Source organism: Carya illinoinensis, chromosome 9, assembly GCF_018687715.1.
Source record: "Carya illinoinensis cultivar Pawnee chromosome 9, C.illinoinensisPawnee_v1, whole genome shotgun sequence".
NCBI lineage: Eukaryota > Viridiplantae > Streptophyta > Magnoliopsida > Fagales > Juglandaceae > Carya > Carya illinoinensis.
Genome location: NC_056760.1, coordinates 40,050,982 through 40,063,948, shown reverse-complemented (window position 1 = coordinate 40,063,948; position 12,967 = coordinate 40,050,982). Strand labels below are relative to the sequence as shown.

At 38.0% G+C, this 12,967-nt stretch overlaps 1 protein-coding gene and 1 long non-coding RNA gene across 2 annotated transcripts; one reads left to right on the top strand and one right to left on the bottom strand.

The window, feature by feature from the left end:
• Positions 1-2,786: 2,786 nt before the first annotated feature.
• Positions 2,787-6,864, top strand: LOC122276669 (protein NRT1/ PTR FAMILY 5.6-like). Its single transcript, XM_043086549.1, has 4 exons — positions 2,787-3,068; positions 4,513-4,730; positions 4,837-5,381; positions 5,502-6,864. Exons 1-4 carry the CDS (start codon positions 2,918-2,920, stop codon positions 6,361-6,363), a joined length of 1,776 nt encoding a protein of 591 aa, XP_042942483.1. The 5' UTR covers positions 2,787-2,917; the 3' UTR covers positions 6,364-6,864.
• On the bottom strand, positions 4,720-5,247 carry LOC122276671. The gene is made up of 2 exons (XR_006228927.1): positions 5,163-5,247; positions 4,720-5,026 (listed from the first exon to the last, which is right to left on the bottom strand). It is a non-coding gene; the product is annotated as an uncharacterized LOC122276671 (long non-coding RNA).
• Positions 6,865-12,967: the final 6,103 nt, after the last annotated feature.

The following is a 12,967-nucleotide window of genomic DNA, read 5'->3' as shown; positions in this document are numbered from 1 at the left end:
CATAAAGTTTTGCTATATATAAGCACAGTCACGTATTAATCTATATATCAATATTGATTTATTTATACTTAAAATTTAAATTAATATTATTTTTAATAAAATCTACTTTTTGACCAATCACATTACATTAGTGTACAGATTAGTACATAATTGTGCTTGCAACTATATTTTTCCTATGTTCTGTCAGTCGTTAAAATATATATATATATATATATATATATTATATAAAAGTTGATTTTTATCAATAATTTAATACATTAGAAAAAAAATATAAATTCTAATAAATATTTAGAGTAATGATAGTTAAGTAGAGCATAATAATTAAGAATGATATTTGTAGTCGTGGTTGTATAAGTACCGCGTAGTCTTTTTGAAAAAAATAAATTAATACGGGACTCATATAAAAAAACATTAATTTTTAATCGTGGACACAACTCTTTTTCAAAACGATTGTACAGAATTTATACATTCCACGATTATATATAACATTACTCGTAATAATTAGATGCTTGCATAGATTAAAAGATAAAAGCATTAGTTCAAACTGTAACATAGTTGGACTGTAACATAGTTCAATACATATTTATAACATTGATAGTTTTAGCAAAATTCATTCCGATAAGTTTAATACTAAATCTAACAAAAACATAATTAGTTCAAGCTTGCGATAAGTTTAATACTAAGTCTAACAAAAACATTAAATCAAAATATGAGTCATTTGATTTTTTATTATGATTCATCATTTTGTATCATTTTATACAAGATCAATACAAATGATATTGAAATTCTTGTAATATTGTTGATTGAATCAGTCAGGGTGTATAAAAATTGAATCATCTGCTCTTTATTTAAAGCTTGTGCTATAATATTTTTTATATATGACAAATATTTCTGCAAAATAAATTTTTAGTAATCTTAAATGATTAATAAAAACTTAAAGAATTTATATTGAAATTGAAGTATTGTAAATTAACACAAATCTTAAAATACAATATTTTTAATTAAATTATATTTATGTTATAAAAAAAATTTATATAAAAAAATCCATGACATTTCTCATTATTTTATAAAAAAATCTTTTAAATTATGTGTTTTTACTTACTATTGTAATAAAATACATTTTTTTTTGTACTTGCATATTCTTCTTTTTTCTCCTTCTGGAAAAAAAACAAGAGATACCGTTTAGTCATCCCGTTTTGATTTTCCGCTTGACGTGGGGCAAGTGGCAACCACTAAAGCATTCTTTATTATTTTTTTCCTTTCTTTTTTGAGACTCATTGACCGAGTCACATAGCTCGACCTTTCCATTTCTTCGTCAAAATCATTTCCAACCCCCCTCCCCCCCGGCAACTTCACATCCTCGCATTTCGTCTTCTCCCTTTCCCTCCATCTCCTACCTCATCTCTGACCCATTTCTAGTGCCGTCAACGAGAACCTCCTGCATTTCGTCTCACCTGCGTGCATTTCTAAGTAAATTGATTTTTTTTTTTCCATTTTCCCTGTATCAGTCACTCTCTACATTTTTTTTGTTTCTCTGGAATTTACTTGGTCTTTGTTATTCTCTTTGATTTTGTCCCTATGTCTTTGGTCTTTGCTTGGAATTTGCATGTCTGTTTTGAGCACCAAGTGCTCCACAAAACAAAAATTACTACTTCTTTGTATACTTATCATATCTCAATTGTTTGATCATCGTTACGTCAATTATGATGCACCATTCTATGATTTTTATTTCAGGATTCCATGTAAAAACCACAATTTCTCTATCATTTTGTTGCGTTGGGGTTTATACAAAGTTTGGAATGGAGTCAATAGTCCCATAAACCAAAGTTTTGGAGGACACGAAATGAAGGGAGTGGTGGAGAGCGTTTTCAGGAGGGAGGAGATGGCTTGACCCAGACCAGCATGCAGGGAGAAGGGAGACGGTTTTCGGGATTGAAGGGGGGCTTGAAGGAGACGAAATGCAGAGAGCATCCGTCGGGGTGAGGTCTGATGGGTCGGGGGTTTTGGAGGGGAGAGGAAATGCAGAACGGCACTAGGTGTTTGGGGGGACCTTGACAGTGCGGGGGGTTTAGGGGGAGCTTGACGGGAGGGAATCTGACGGTGAGATGAAGTGCGAGCAAATGGATCACGTTGACGAAACGGAAGAATTCCAGCTGGGTCAATGAGTCTTAGAAAAGAGTGAAAAAAAATAAGAATGCCAACGTGAAAAATCCTTGTCAAACGGGAAGGACAAGAAATTTACTGTTTATTGAATAATCACGTATTATAACAGATAGATATAATCCACGGCGATAAATGACAAATTAATCTAAAAAAAGAGCCACTCAAGAGGAAACGTACAAAAGGCGATAAATGCCAAATCTCAAACGTGGAAACTAATCATGTAGTTGCGCGTTTATTTTCATACAAGCAGGTGTGTGTCAATATGAGGCGGATAGTACTTGCGTTCATATATAGAAATTAAAGGCACTTTTTAAAATAATTAATGAAATTATATGTTTAATTTAGAGATAGGACTAGTCTCATAATACATTAAAAATTAATTAATTTATTTTCTTAAAGATTTCAACTTTACAAAGATTGTATATTTTTCTTTCTTTCGCATCATTGGCACGATGTTGAAGTAGAAAGTTTGACACCTCTATCTGTCTCTCGGACCCACACGGGAGAATATATGTCTCAGATCAAACCCAAACTCAGTCCGTGGAGAAAAAGCTAACCTCGATCCTCTATATATATATATATATATATATGACAGTCCCAAAGCCAAGCATATCACACCAATCATATTCTCTCCTACGGCCACTAGCTTAAATCCTCTTTCGAATCGTATAGCTAGGCTAGCTACCAGCTAGCCTTTCTTTCTTATAAATTCTACCAGCTTCCTGATCTTAGCTCAAGGGAGTGATCTGAGGAGATGGAGGAGATCAGTAAGCAGGGAGCTGGTCAACCAAGAGATCAGACTGACCAGGATAATTTATTGGGTTATGGTTCTTCTGTGGATTATAAAGGAAAAGTGGCTCTTCGGGCTTCCACTGGTGTTTGGAAGGCCTCCAGGTTTATTATTGGTAAGTAATACGAATCGCAATTAGTGCATGTCACAGATCAATAACACCCTCCCTGCATGCTGCTACTTATATCCAGAACTGCATGTGTTCAGGTGGAGGAAAAATCCTTCTAAATTTTCAATATCTTCCCTCATCCCAATACTGGCATGCAACCAGAGTATTAATTAATTAATTAATCTGTCACTTGTATGCAGTACCCTTCCCAATTATATATATATATATATATACACATGATATGCTGAAGGCTGAAACTACAGGAACGGGGAAACATATATACAAACCGAACGCTCTTTGCATGTGTTACTTATCCATCCTTTTTGATCAAATATTGGTATACAAGTTATATGTTTATACGTATTTGTGGAATAATTCCTGAAAAAGACATATTCTTTCTTCAACATGAATTAACTCATGTTAGGTCCCTAACTTCCACTTTGATGATCTGTTCGTTACTGCTTGTTAGTGACCCAAATCTAGTGCCATATATATAATACCATGTAGACTTGCTTCTTTCTGTCTTTTGGCCTGTATCATGTAGACTTGTTAATTTCTAAACCATACTTGCTTCTTCTTTCTGTCTTTTGGCCTGTATCATATAATACCATGTAGACTTGTTAGGTATCGGCCATATAGGCCAAATATCATAATCTATACTGGTCTATCTATCGGACATACCGTCGATATTTTAATATTTATTTTTTATATTTTTTTATTTTTTTAAATTATAAATTTATTTTTTAACCCTTAATTCAGATTAGAATATTTATAATTTATATATATATATATATTTACGTACAATTTATTCATATATAAACTATTAGTTTAAAATATAATCTATATATATAATTTATTCATATATAGACTATCACGAAACAGTATCGATATTGAAATATTTCAGTCCAGTATCTTGACCGATACATCATCCGATACGGTATTCAAAATTTTCATCTTTAGCATTTGGTCAAATAATCGATCCTCTATGTGAATTGGCGTAAAATTAGAGCTTTCGAAAAGAGCATATCACCACTCGGTTAAATGAACATAAAAGTAACAATATATCCTTCATCACCATTTTGCACGTCTACAACAAATATACGATAAAATCCTTCCGGGCCCCCACAATCTTCATTGCTTCGGAAACATCGGAAATAATTAATTGGTAGATCGGCCCTACCACTTTTTGAGGTCAACACGGATAAAGGACCCAGTAGTGATGAGTAGAACCATTCCAAAAACAAAAAAAAAAAAGAGTTTATTCTTTTCATTTAACCGAGTGATGATGCTCTTTTCGAAAGGTTTAAATCTCGCCAGAGAATCAAAATATATATTGAAACAAGCAATAAGCATTTAAAGTTGTAACATGCATATGACGGAGACCTGTACAAGAAAGCTAATTATCTTTAACTAAATTAATTTTTGTGACTGTGTTTGATCATTTGGGCAGCAATCGAGTTCAGTGAGAGATTGTGTTACTTTGGAATTGCAACCAGCTTGATCCTTTACCTCAGCAAAGTAATGCTTCAAGACCTTGAGACAGCAACCAAGAACGTGAACTACTGGTTTGGTGTTACTACTTTGATGCCACTGTTGGGAGGGTTCATCGCTGATGCTTACTTAGGCCGATTCTCGACAGCGCTCGTGTCAAGCATCATCTATCTCATGGTAATTCTCCTTTAAATCTAAAGACCAGATCATTAGTCTCAAAATTTGGTACATTTCAGGGTCTTAAGACTGACAAAATTCTGTGCTTGATATTGACATACTGTAGGGTCTGATTCTCCTGACGTTGTCTTGGTTCATACCAGGATTAAAGGCTTGTGAGACTGATATGTGCATAGAGCCTAGGAAGGTTCACGAGGGGGTATTTTTCCTTGCCATTTACATGATCTCAGTAGGAACTGGAGGGCATAAACCCTCTTTGGAGAGCTTTGGAGCGGACCAGTTTGATGATGATCACACTGAAGAAAGAAGGCAGAAGACGACATACTTCAACTGGTGGAACTTTGGCCATTGTGCTGGACTTCTACTTAGTGTGACTGTGATTGTGTATGTGCAAGACCATGTGAACTGGGGTGCTTCATATATCATATTCACGGCAGTCATGGCAGTGTCGTTGGTTATCTTCATCACAGGAAGGCCATTTTATCGTTACAGACATTCAACAGGAAGCCCCTTGACGCCATTGTTGCAAGTTCTTGTAGCAGCCATTCGCAAGAGAAATCTTCCTTATCCTTCCAGTGTTGCTCAATTGTTTGAAATTCTCAAGGCAGAGAAGACCAAAGGGAGATTCCTGTGTCACACAAACAAACTCAAGTAAGCATGTCAACCCCCTAATTTTAATTAAACACAAATTATCCTTGTCAGACAGCAGGATGAAAAACTGAGATCGATACACTGGAGAGATGAATAATTTTTCTGGGTATTGTATTTCAGATTTCTTGACAAAGCAGCTGTTATTGAAGACAAGGATAATCCAGCTGAGAAGCAGAGTCCTTGGAAACTTGCGACCGTGACAAAGGTTGAGGAGTTGAAGCTTGTTCTGAACATGATCCCCATATGGCTTGCTACTTTGCCATTTGGAATTTGTATGGCACAACGCACCACTTTTTTTATCAAACAAGGTGTTATGCTAAACCGAAAGATTGGAAATGGTTTTGAGCTTCCCCCGGCCTCCATTTTCGCCGTTGCTGCCATTGGAATGATTATCGCTGTCACTATCTACGAGAAAATCCTCGTTCCCACTCTAAGAAAGGCAACAGGAAACGAGCGAGGAATCACTATCCTACAGAGGATTGGCATTGGAATGCTATTCTCCATTCTTGTAATGGTAGTTGCCGCCCTTGTTGAGAAGAAAAGGCTAGGCGTAGTGGAGAATGATCCCAGAAAGAGTTCACTTTCCATGAGTGTTTTCTGGTTGGCTCCCCAATTTCTCATCCTCGGTATTGGAGATGGATTTGCTCTAGTGGGCTTGCAGGAGTATTTTTATGAACAAGTCCCAGACTCTATGAGGAGTTTAGGCATTGCATTTTACCTAAGTGTTACAGGAGCTGCAAACTTCGTGAGTAGTTGGTTGATAACCATTGTTGGATGTTTAACCAAGAAGGATGGACACGGTTGGTTTGGTAAAGATTTGAATACTAGCCGTTTGGACAAATTCTATTGGCTGTTGGCTGGAATTTCTGCTGTGAACATGCTATTTTTTGTGTTCTTGGCTCGAAGGTATTCTGACAAAACTGTGCAGAGGGTGGCTGTGGCAGACTGCAATATTGAAGGCGTTGATGATGCCATGGTATAGGTAGTGATGGCCTAAGGTGGATCAAGTCTTAGAAATTCTTTGCAAGTTTTAGATGGGGCAATCACAAGATCGAAAGTTAGGAAGATTAAGGAAGTTATGTAAAGATGTGTGCAATCCACTTGGATCGAGTCTAGCAAGAGCCAAATATTCAAGATGAGTTTGAGATAAAAAGATTCAGTTTTCATCAATGTGATATGTTATGGAAGATACGACTTGGCCTATTTCATTAAAATAGCTTATTTTATTAGTTTAAAATAATGGAGTTTATTATGAGAATGACTTAAGGGCATGTTGGAAAAATTATTATTTTTGTTCAGGTTTCAATGAGTTATTGTACCGTGGAACTATTCACAGAATTGTAGTGCCGCACTGTTCACCTAGGGATATTTTTGTAAAGGGCTGATTTTATTTTAGCCTAGGGTTTTGTGAGGGTTTAGTTTAAATACATTTTGTTGCCTCATTTTAAATAGAAGATATGCAAGTTTATGATTTGGTGATTATTTCACTGTGAGTTGAGTTTTATCTCCTCTTGTTTTTTATTGAACTATTGAATTTATCAAAGGTAAATCACAACTTTTGTGGCATTCCACCTTTGTAATCTGAGTTCTTGAGATAAGTTTTTCTACGGGTCTAAATTTTAATATGATCTAGGTTCTCAAAACGAGTTCTCACTGGATCTAGATTCTTCCATCCAATTGACTTGATTTTGACTTTCTTCATAAATTTTCAATTTGATTGTAGGTTCAAGGAATTCTCTTTTCCACGGGTTCACATCAGGTAGTATATCTTTTAAGGAGCATATAGAACTGCAACTAGCTTAAATTTCTAAATATTTAAATGATGATCAAATTAAGAAAAAAAGAAATGTACTCTTAGAAATATTGGAATTCTGATTGAAGTTTGTGTTATCAACATGTGTTTCAGTTCATAGTTTTCCATGTAATTAACAAAGGAAAATTATGTTAACATCATGCTAAAGCATCATCATTTACATGAGATCCAATTATTTGTGTTTGTTTCGTTAATTGCAGAAAAACAATTTCGGACCGTCGAGTTAGAAAAAGATTCTTAGGAAAGAAATTATGACACTTTATGAAATCATACAACGATCAAATGAATGTAAGCAACTGGAGAAATTTTTTTGGCCGCGGGAGAGAAGGGGGGGGGGGGGAGAGAGAGAGAGAGAGAGAGAGAGAGAGAGAGAGAGAGAGAGAGAGAGAGAGAGAGAGAGAGAGAGAGAGAGAGAGAGAGAGAGAGCCTGCAGGTGAGTTTCAGGGCTTGAACGTCCACCAATTGGAACAGCAGTGCTAATGTCGCTTCTTCTTGCTTCACTGGTCTCCAAGCTTGCAGAGCAGAAAACAACACAATCATTAAAAAAAATCAAGGGAGAAGTGTGCTCATTATGCACAATCTCTTCTGTTTCAGGTCACATTGAAAAGTTCACAGTTCGAGTTGAAATGTAAACTCCTAGTCAATTTATCAATTTATATAACTCCTTATAAATTTATTGGAATACTTGACCTTTGACATAGAGCTTCCCTTGACGGGGGAAAAAGAATCGAGGCTTGAAAAATCTAAGGCTTATATTCTAATATCCTTTCCTTTGTCTCTCATATAGGAAATGAAAGGAAGCGCAAGAAAAAAGAAATTGAGACTAGGAAAGAAGAGAGGAGGGTTTAGGACTAGGGGAAGAGGTATACGTATGAATTCCATCAATACATTTCCATACCACAGACAAAATTCTTGAGAAGAAGTATCGATTGATATAGAGATATTCACATGATGATTTGAAATTGTGGAAGAACAAGTCAACATGACCAGTTCAACTGAAAATTCAAAAGTTTAAAACTTCTGCAACAAACCTTTTATCTACAAAATCTATTAGTTAGGCATGTAATCTATTTTTGAATTCAAATCAAATGATGTATAGGCTACTGAGTTAAAAGTTGTTATTCTATAACAAAACTAGTTGATCTGAACTCTATTTAAATACTTTGTAATTCACAAATGAATGATTAAGAGTTTTCCAAAACAGAGCATTATTCTACAGAAATGTAGGCATTTTAATTTAAAATAATCCTACTCCTCCAGAGATTAAAAATAAAAAATAAAAATAAAAAGACACGGAAAAGGAGGATAATACTTTCCAAAAAGAAATTTTCTTCATTAGTGTGTGCACCCGAACCATGTGTCCTCAGCAAGCTTGGCATTGGGTTACCAATTCAACTACCCCATGACCAAACCAAAACCACCAAGGAATTTTACTACACAAAACATTGAACAAATCCACCCTAGGAACACATCCAACCTAGGAAAAGCCATGGTTCCAGGCTAAACTGATCAACAGAATGAAGTGTTTCAATCAAGTATTTACTTCAAAATTTCAATGTTTTCCCATTTCTATATCACCTAATTCCTACTATGTGCTTACATAATGATATAAGAAAAGTTCACTGGCAAGCTTTTCAAGAAAACCTACAGGTGCGTGCTAAAGCTTGTAGCAAACAAAAATGTAAATAGATTTGAGACTTTGGAATTGAGCATAAAAACTCGAGCACTATAATCTGAACTTCATGATAACCGAAAACGGTATTCAACCACCGAATAACAAAAAAACCAACCAAAAATTTTGCCTACCCTTAAGCAATTCCCAAATCACCGACTTATTTATTTTACTCTAAAATCAACAAGATCATGAAGACAGGAGGGGAAAAAGGATTTAATACATTTAGCAACTACAGAGTGTGCGAATTAGTAGGCGAAATGGGTTCAAGCATCAAATGCAATGCACTAATCTATTCGAAATCATTTCCATGCATCAATTATCAGTAAATAGACAAAGTGATTGTTAAGGACGTGTTTCACCGCCACCTACCACTCGGATCACCTGCAACAAATGAAGGGGCGGCTCTGGTTGCCTTGTGGAAACTCTGATGCTAAAGTCAGAATTATAATATGAGAGTAAGAGCAATAAATCAAGTTAAGCATTTGTTACCTCCTGTAGGCAATTTATAGAGGTTATTTCCTTGGAGTGATAGGAGTCTAATTAGCCTTGTGAAGTCTTGTCCTTTTAGGAGTGTGAGTCCATATCCTGCTAGAAGTGGGAGTCATTTCCCTCTTAGGAGTCTGAATCCCTTCTTCTTATCTCTTCTTGATCTTATCTCTTAGCAAAAATTGTGGGGACTCAAATATCCCCTCCAGTTACCCCGCTAATTTCCTTCGTGATTATCACGTGAGAAATTAAATACTTTGCATTCTTTGTACCTGCCTTTTATCCATCGGCCCGTGGGCATTCATTTGCTTTTGTTTTTCCCTACCCCGCCGAGGATCCATGCTAGTTAGTGCACATGGGAGTCTTCACTTCCTTTTGGTTAACGATCAGTTCGCTGCACTGTGCACGAGACTCGACCTTCGGTAGCTCGGCCTTTTGGTTGTCTTGGGAGTCTTCAAGTCAACCATAATTGAGGTAACCTGCAGAAAAATCAGTTCGGGTAGCTGTGAAGCCTTAGAAGGTCTTGAGAATCTTCAAGTCAATAATGTACAAAATAAATTTAGAAACTTGGTCATTGGTATCCCGTTCGATCCCTAGTTTGTTGTCCAGTCCCTAGTTTTTTGTTTGTTTCGTGCTAAGCTGTGAGAGGCTCAGCTTGGAGAGATAGGCGGGAGATGTACTCGACCGTGTTGAGTGTGAGCGTGGAGCTCAGCTTTGAGTCTGTGGATGTTTGCCTAAGAGATTGTTTATGGCATGGAAAAAACTGTTTATCCTTGAGTGCTTTTTGTAACAGTATTTTTACACTGTTGAGACTGCTAAATGCTTGCTCGCCCAGAGTTGTTGGTCGTGTTGCTCGCTTAAAAGCATTTGTCCTTTTGCTCGCCTAAAGGCGTTTGTATGGTTGCTCGCCTTGAGATGTTTGTACAGTTGCTTGCCTATAGGCATTTGTATAGTTGACTGCCTAGAGGCGTTTGTATAGTTGACTGCCTAGAGGCATCTATATTCTTGCTCGCCTATAGGTGTTTTTGCTGTTGCTCGCCCAAAGGCGTTGGTTTACTGAAAAAAAAAATTGGTTAGTATAATAAAAATGTACAAAGTTGAGATTTAAATACCTGAGCCTTGCCCTGGTGGTGAAGGGCTTCCTGGCGAGAAGATTGACTTGGGTGTTGAGGAGTTTCCTTTGTACATGACACTGCGAGGCTGATAGCTCGTCATTGGTATTTAATGGTCGGGCGGTCCCTGACCTTTCCTGCCCTTTTTCAGGGCACCACAAGCTGCTAAAGTTTGCCTTTAGTGTTTAGGGTCGACATGGTCTAAGAACCTACGCGCCACTTTTTTTTATGGCACCGCGAGGTTGATAGCTCGCCTTTGGTGTTTAGGGCCGACGTGGTCTGAGGACCTTCGCGCCCTTTCTTTTATGGCACCACGAAGTTGATAGCTCGCTTTTGGTGTTTAGGGTGGACGTGGTCTGAGGACCTACGCACCTTTTTTTTTCATGGCACCACGAGATTGATAGCTCACTTTTGGTGTTTAGGGTCGGCGTGGTCTGAGGACCTACGTGTCTTTTTTTTTATGACACCGCAAGTTTGATAGCTCGCTTTTGGTATTTAAGGTCGGCATGGTCTGAGGACCTATGTGCCTTTGTTTTCATGGCATCGCGAGGTTGAGAGCTCGCCTTTGGTGTTTAGGGTCAGCGCGGTTTGAGGACCTACGTGCCATTTTTTCATGGCACCGCGAGGTTGATAGCTCATCATTAGTGTTTAATGATTGGGCGGTCCCTAACCTTTCCCTTTTGCAATGTTGTGAAGACTTGATCGCCATTCGCTTCTATGGGTAAAGCAAGACTGATCTGTCAGGGGCACTTTATTCAGTACACAAATAGAGTTGTTAATTTTAATGTTTACCAGATGTTCCAGAAATATGCAAAAAGAGTCTCATCAATAAAACAATAAATCAAATAGAAAAAATTTTGTTATCATGGGTAAGGTTCTCCAAGTGCTCCGTACTCCTAGGGTAAGAAGGCTGCTCGCCATATGTTTCTCTTGTCCCACCGTCGGTCGAGAAACTTCATCTGATTTCACCTCGAGGCACCCTATCTCTATCATCATTTGAGAGCACCCTGTCTCTACTACTACCATGAGTATCTTGCCGCCTACCTAGGCTATCCTCTTTTTGCTAGCTGTGTTCTCGTTCATACCGTAGCTTAGGTTTTGAGCGTTCTGCGGCCGTTCGCTCTAACTCTCTCATGCCCGCCAGTTCAGTGACTCTTTTCTCATGGTCGTGCAGTCTTCTGTCCAATGTGAACCCGTCTAGTAGTATTTGTAATAACGATTGCCTGCTCTAGACTGGCGATACTCTCTATTTGGCTTCTCCCTTTCTTGCACATATAGATTACTGTACATCAATCTATGGTTGTGCTCTGGTATCCTTTCTTGTCTTTTGTCCCGATGACCTGACGTAAGTTTCTTGTCGCCTAGGTTGGTCTTATGTTTTGCCCTCTACTCGTCTCTTCTCCGGTCTATAAGGGCTTGCGGTGTATCTTCAGTATTTACGAAGTCATCTGCCCTGTCCATGAACTCCCTCAGAGTAGAGGGGTCCTCCTAGCTAACTCGACCATAAAAGGGTTGCGCGGCCAGATCTCACCCAGGAGGGCAACCAGAGTGATCTTCTCGTCTTGATCTTCGGTTGTTCTCTTCTTCTCTCTGCTTAACTGTTAAAAGGTATGTCAATGGGCGTTGTCGCCTTCTACTCGGCATAAATTGTGTTAAGAACTGGTTGGTCAATTCCTTGAAACTGTTGATTAATCCTGGTCAGAGAGTTTTAAACCACCCTTTCGTCGTTCCCTTTAGGGTCAAGGGAAAAGCTCAGCATACGATTTCTCCAAGGAAGCCGTGGAGTTTGATATGCGCCTTAAAGTTTTCCAAGTGTTCCATTGGGTCTTTGGACCCATCATACACATCAATCTAGGAAACCTTGAATTTAGGTGGGAGGGGCATTGCCATAACTTCGTCACTGTAGGGAAGGTCTGTACGGTTCAACATCTGTTCTACCAAGGAAAATCCTCCCATCTTCCTCACCAACTCTTCATATTTGTCGACAAGACTTTTTAGCTCGTTGTGCAGTTTCTTCTTTTCCAGTTCTTCAGTATCAACCCCGCCTGCACTATGGGCATCCTCTTTCATTTGTCCATCGACTGGCGGCGTAGTAACATGCTGTCGCCTTAACTCCTCGTTTTCTTTCTGTAGTTACTATACTAGATATGTCACCTTCTTCAGTTTTTCTTCCATATCTGCCCACCTTGCCTCCATCTCTGTTGTGTTCACTTCTCGATCTCTGGTTGCTTGTGATCGAGTAGTAGTAGGCATGTGAAAAGCACGCTAGTTGCAGGAAATATATATTCCACAGATGGCATCACTATTAAGGACGTGTTTCACCGCCACTTACCACTCGGATCACCTGCAACAAATGAAGGGGTGGCACTGGTTGCCCTATGGAAACTCCGATGCCAAAGTCAGAAATATAATATGAGAGTAAGAGCAATAAATCAAGTTAAGCATTTGTTACCTCCTGTAGGCTATTTATAGAGGTTATTTCCTTGGAGTGATAGGAGTC

Bases quoted from the DNA above. Each gene is read 5' to 3' on its own strand.
- LOC122276669 (XM_043086549.1), top strand. From the start codon at position 2,918: ATGGAGGAGATCAGTAAGCAGGGAGCTGGTCAACCAAGAGATCAGACT. The intron at 3,069-4,512 runs GTAAGTAATACG...TCATTTGGGCAG, and splicing joins GGCCTCCAGGTTTATTATTG to CAATCGAGTTCAGTGAGAGA. The intron at 5,382-5,501 runs GTAAGCATGTCA...ATTGTATTTCAG, and splicing joins TGTCACACAAACAAACTCAA to ATTTCTTGACAAAGCAGCTG.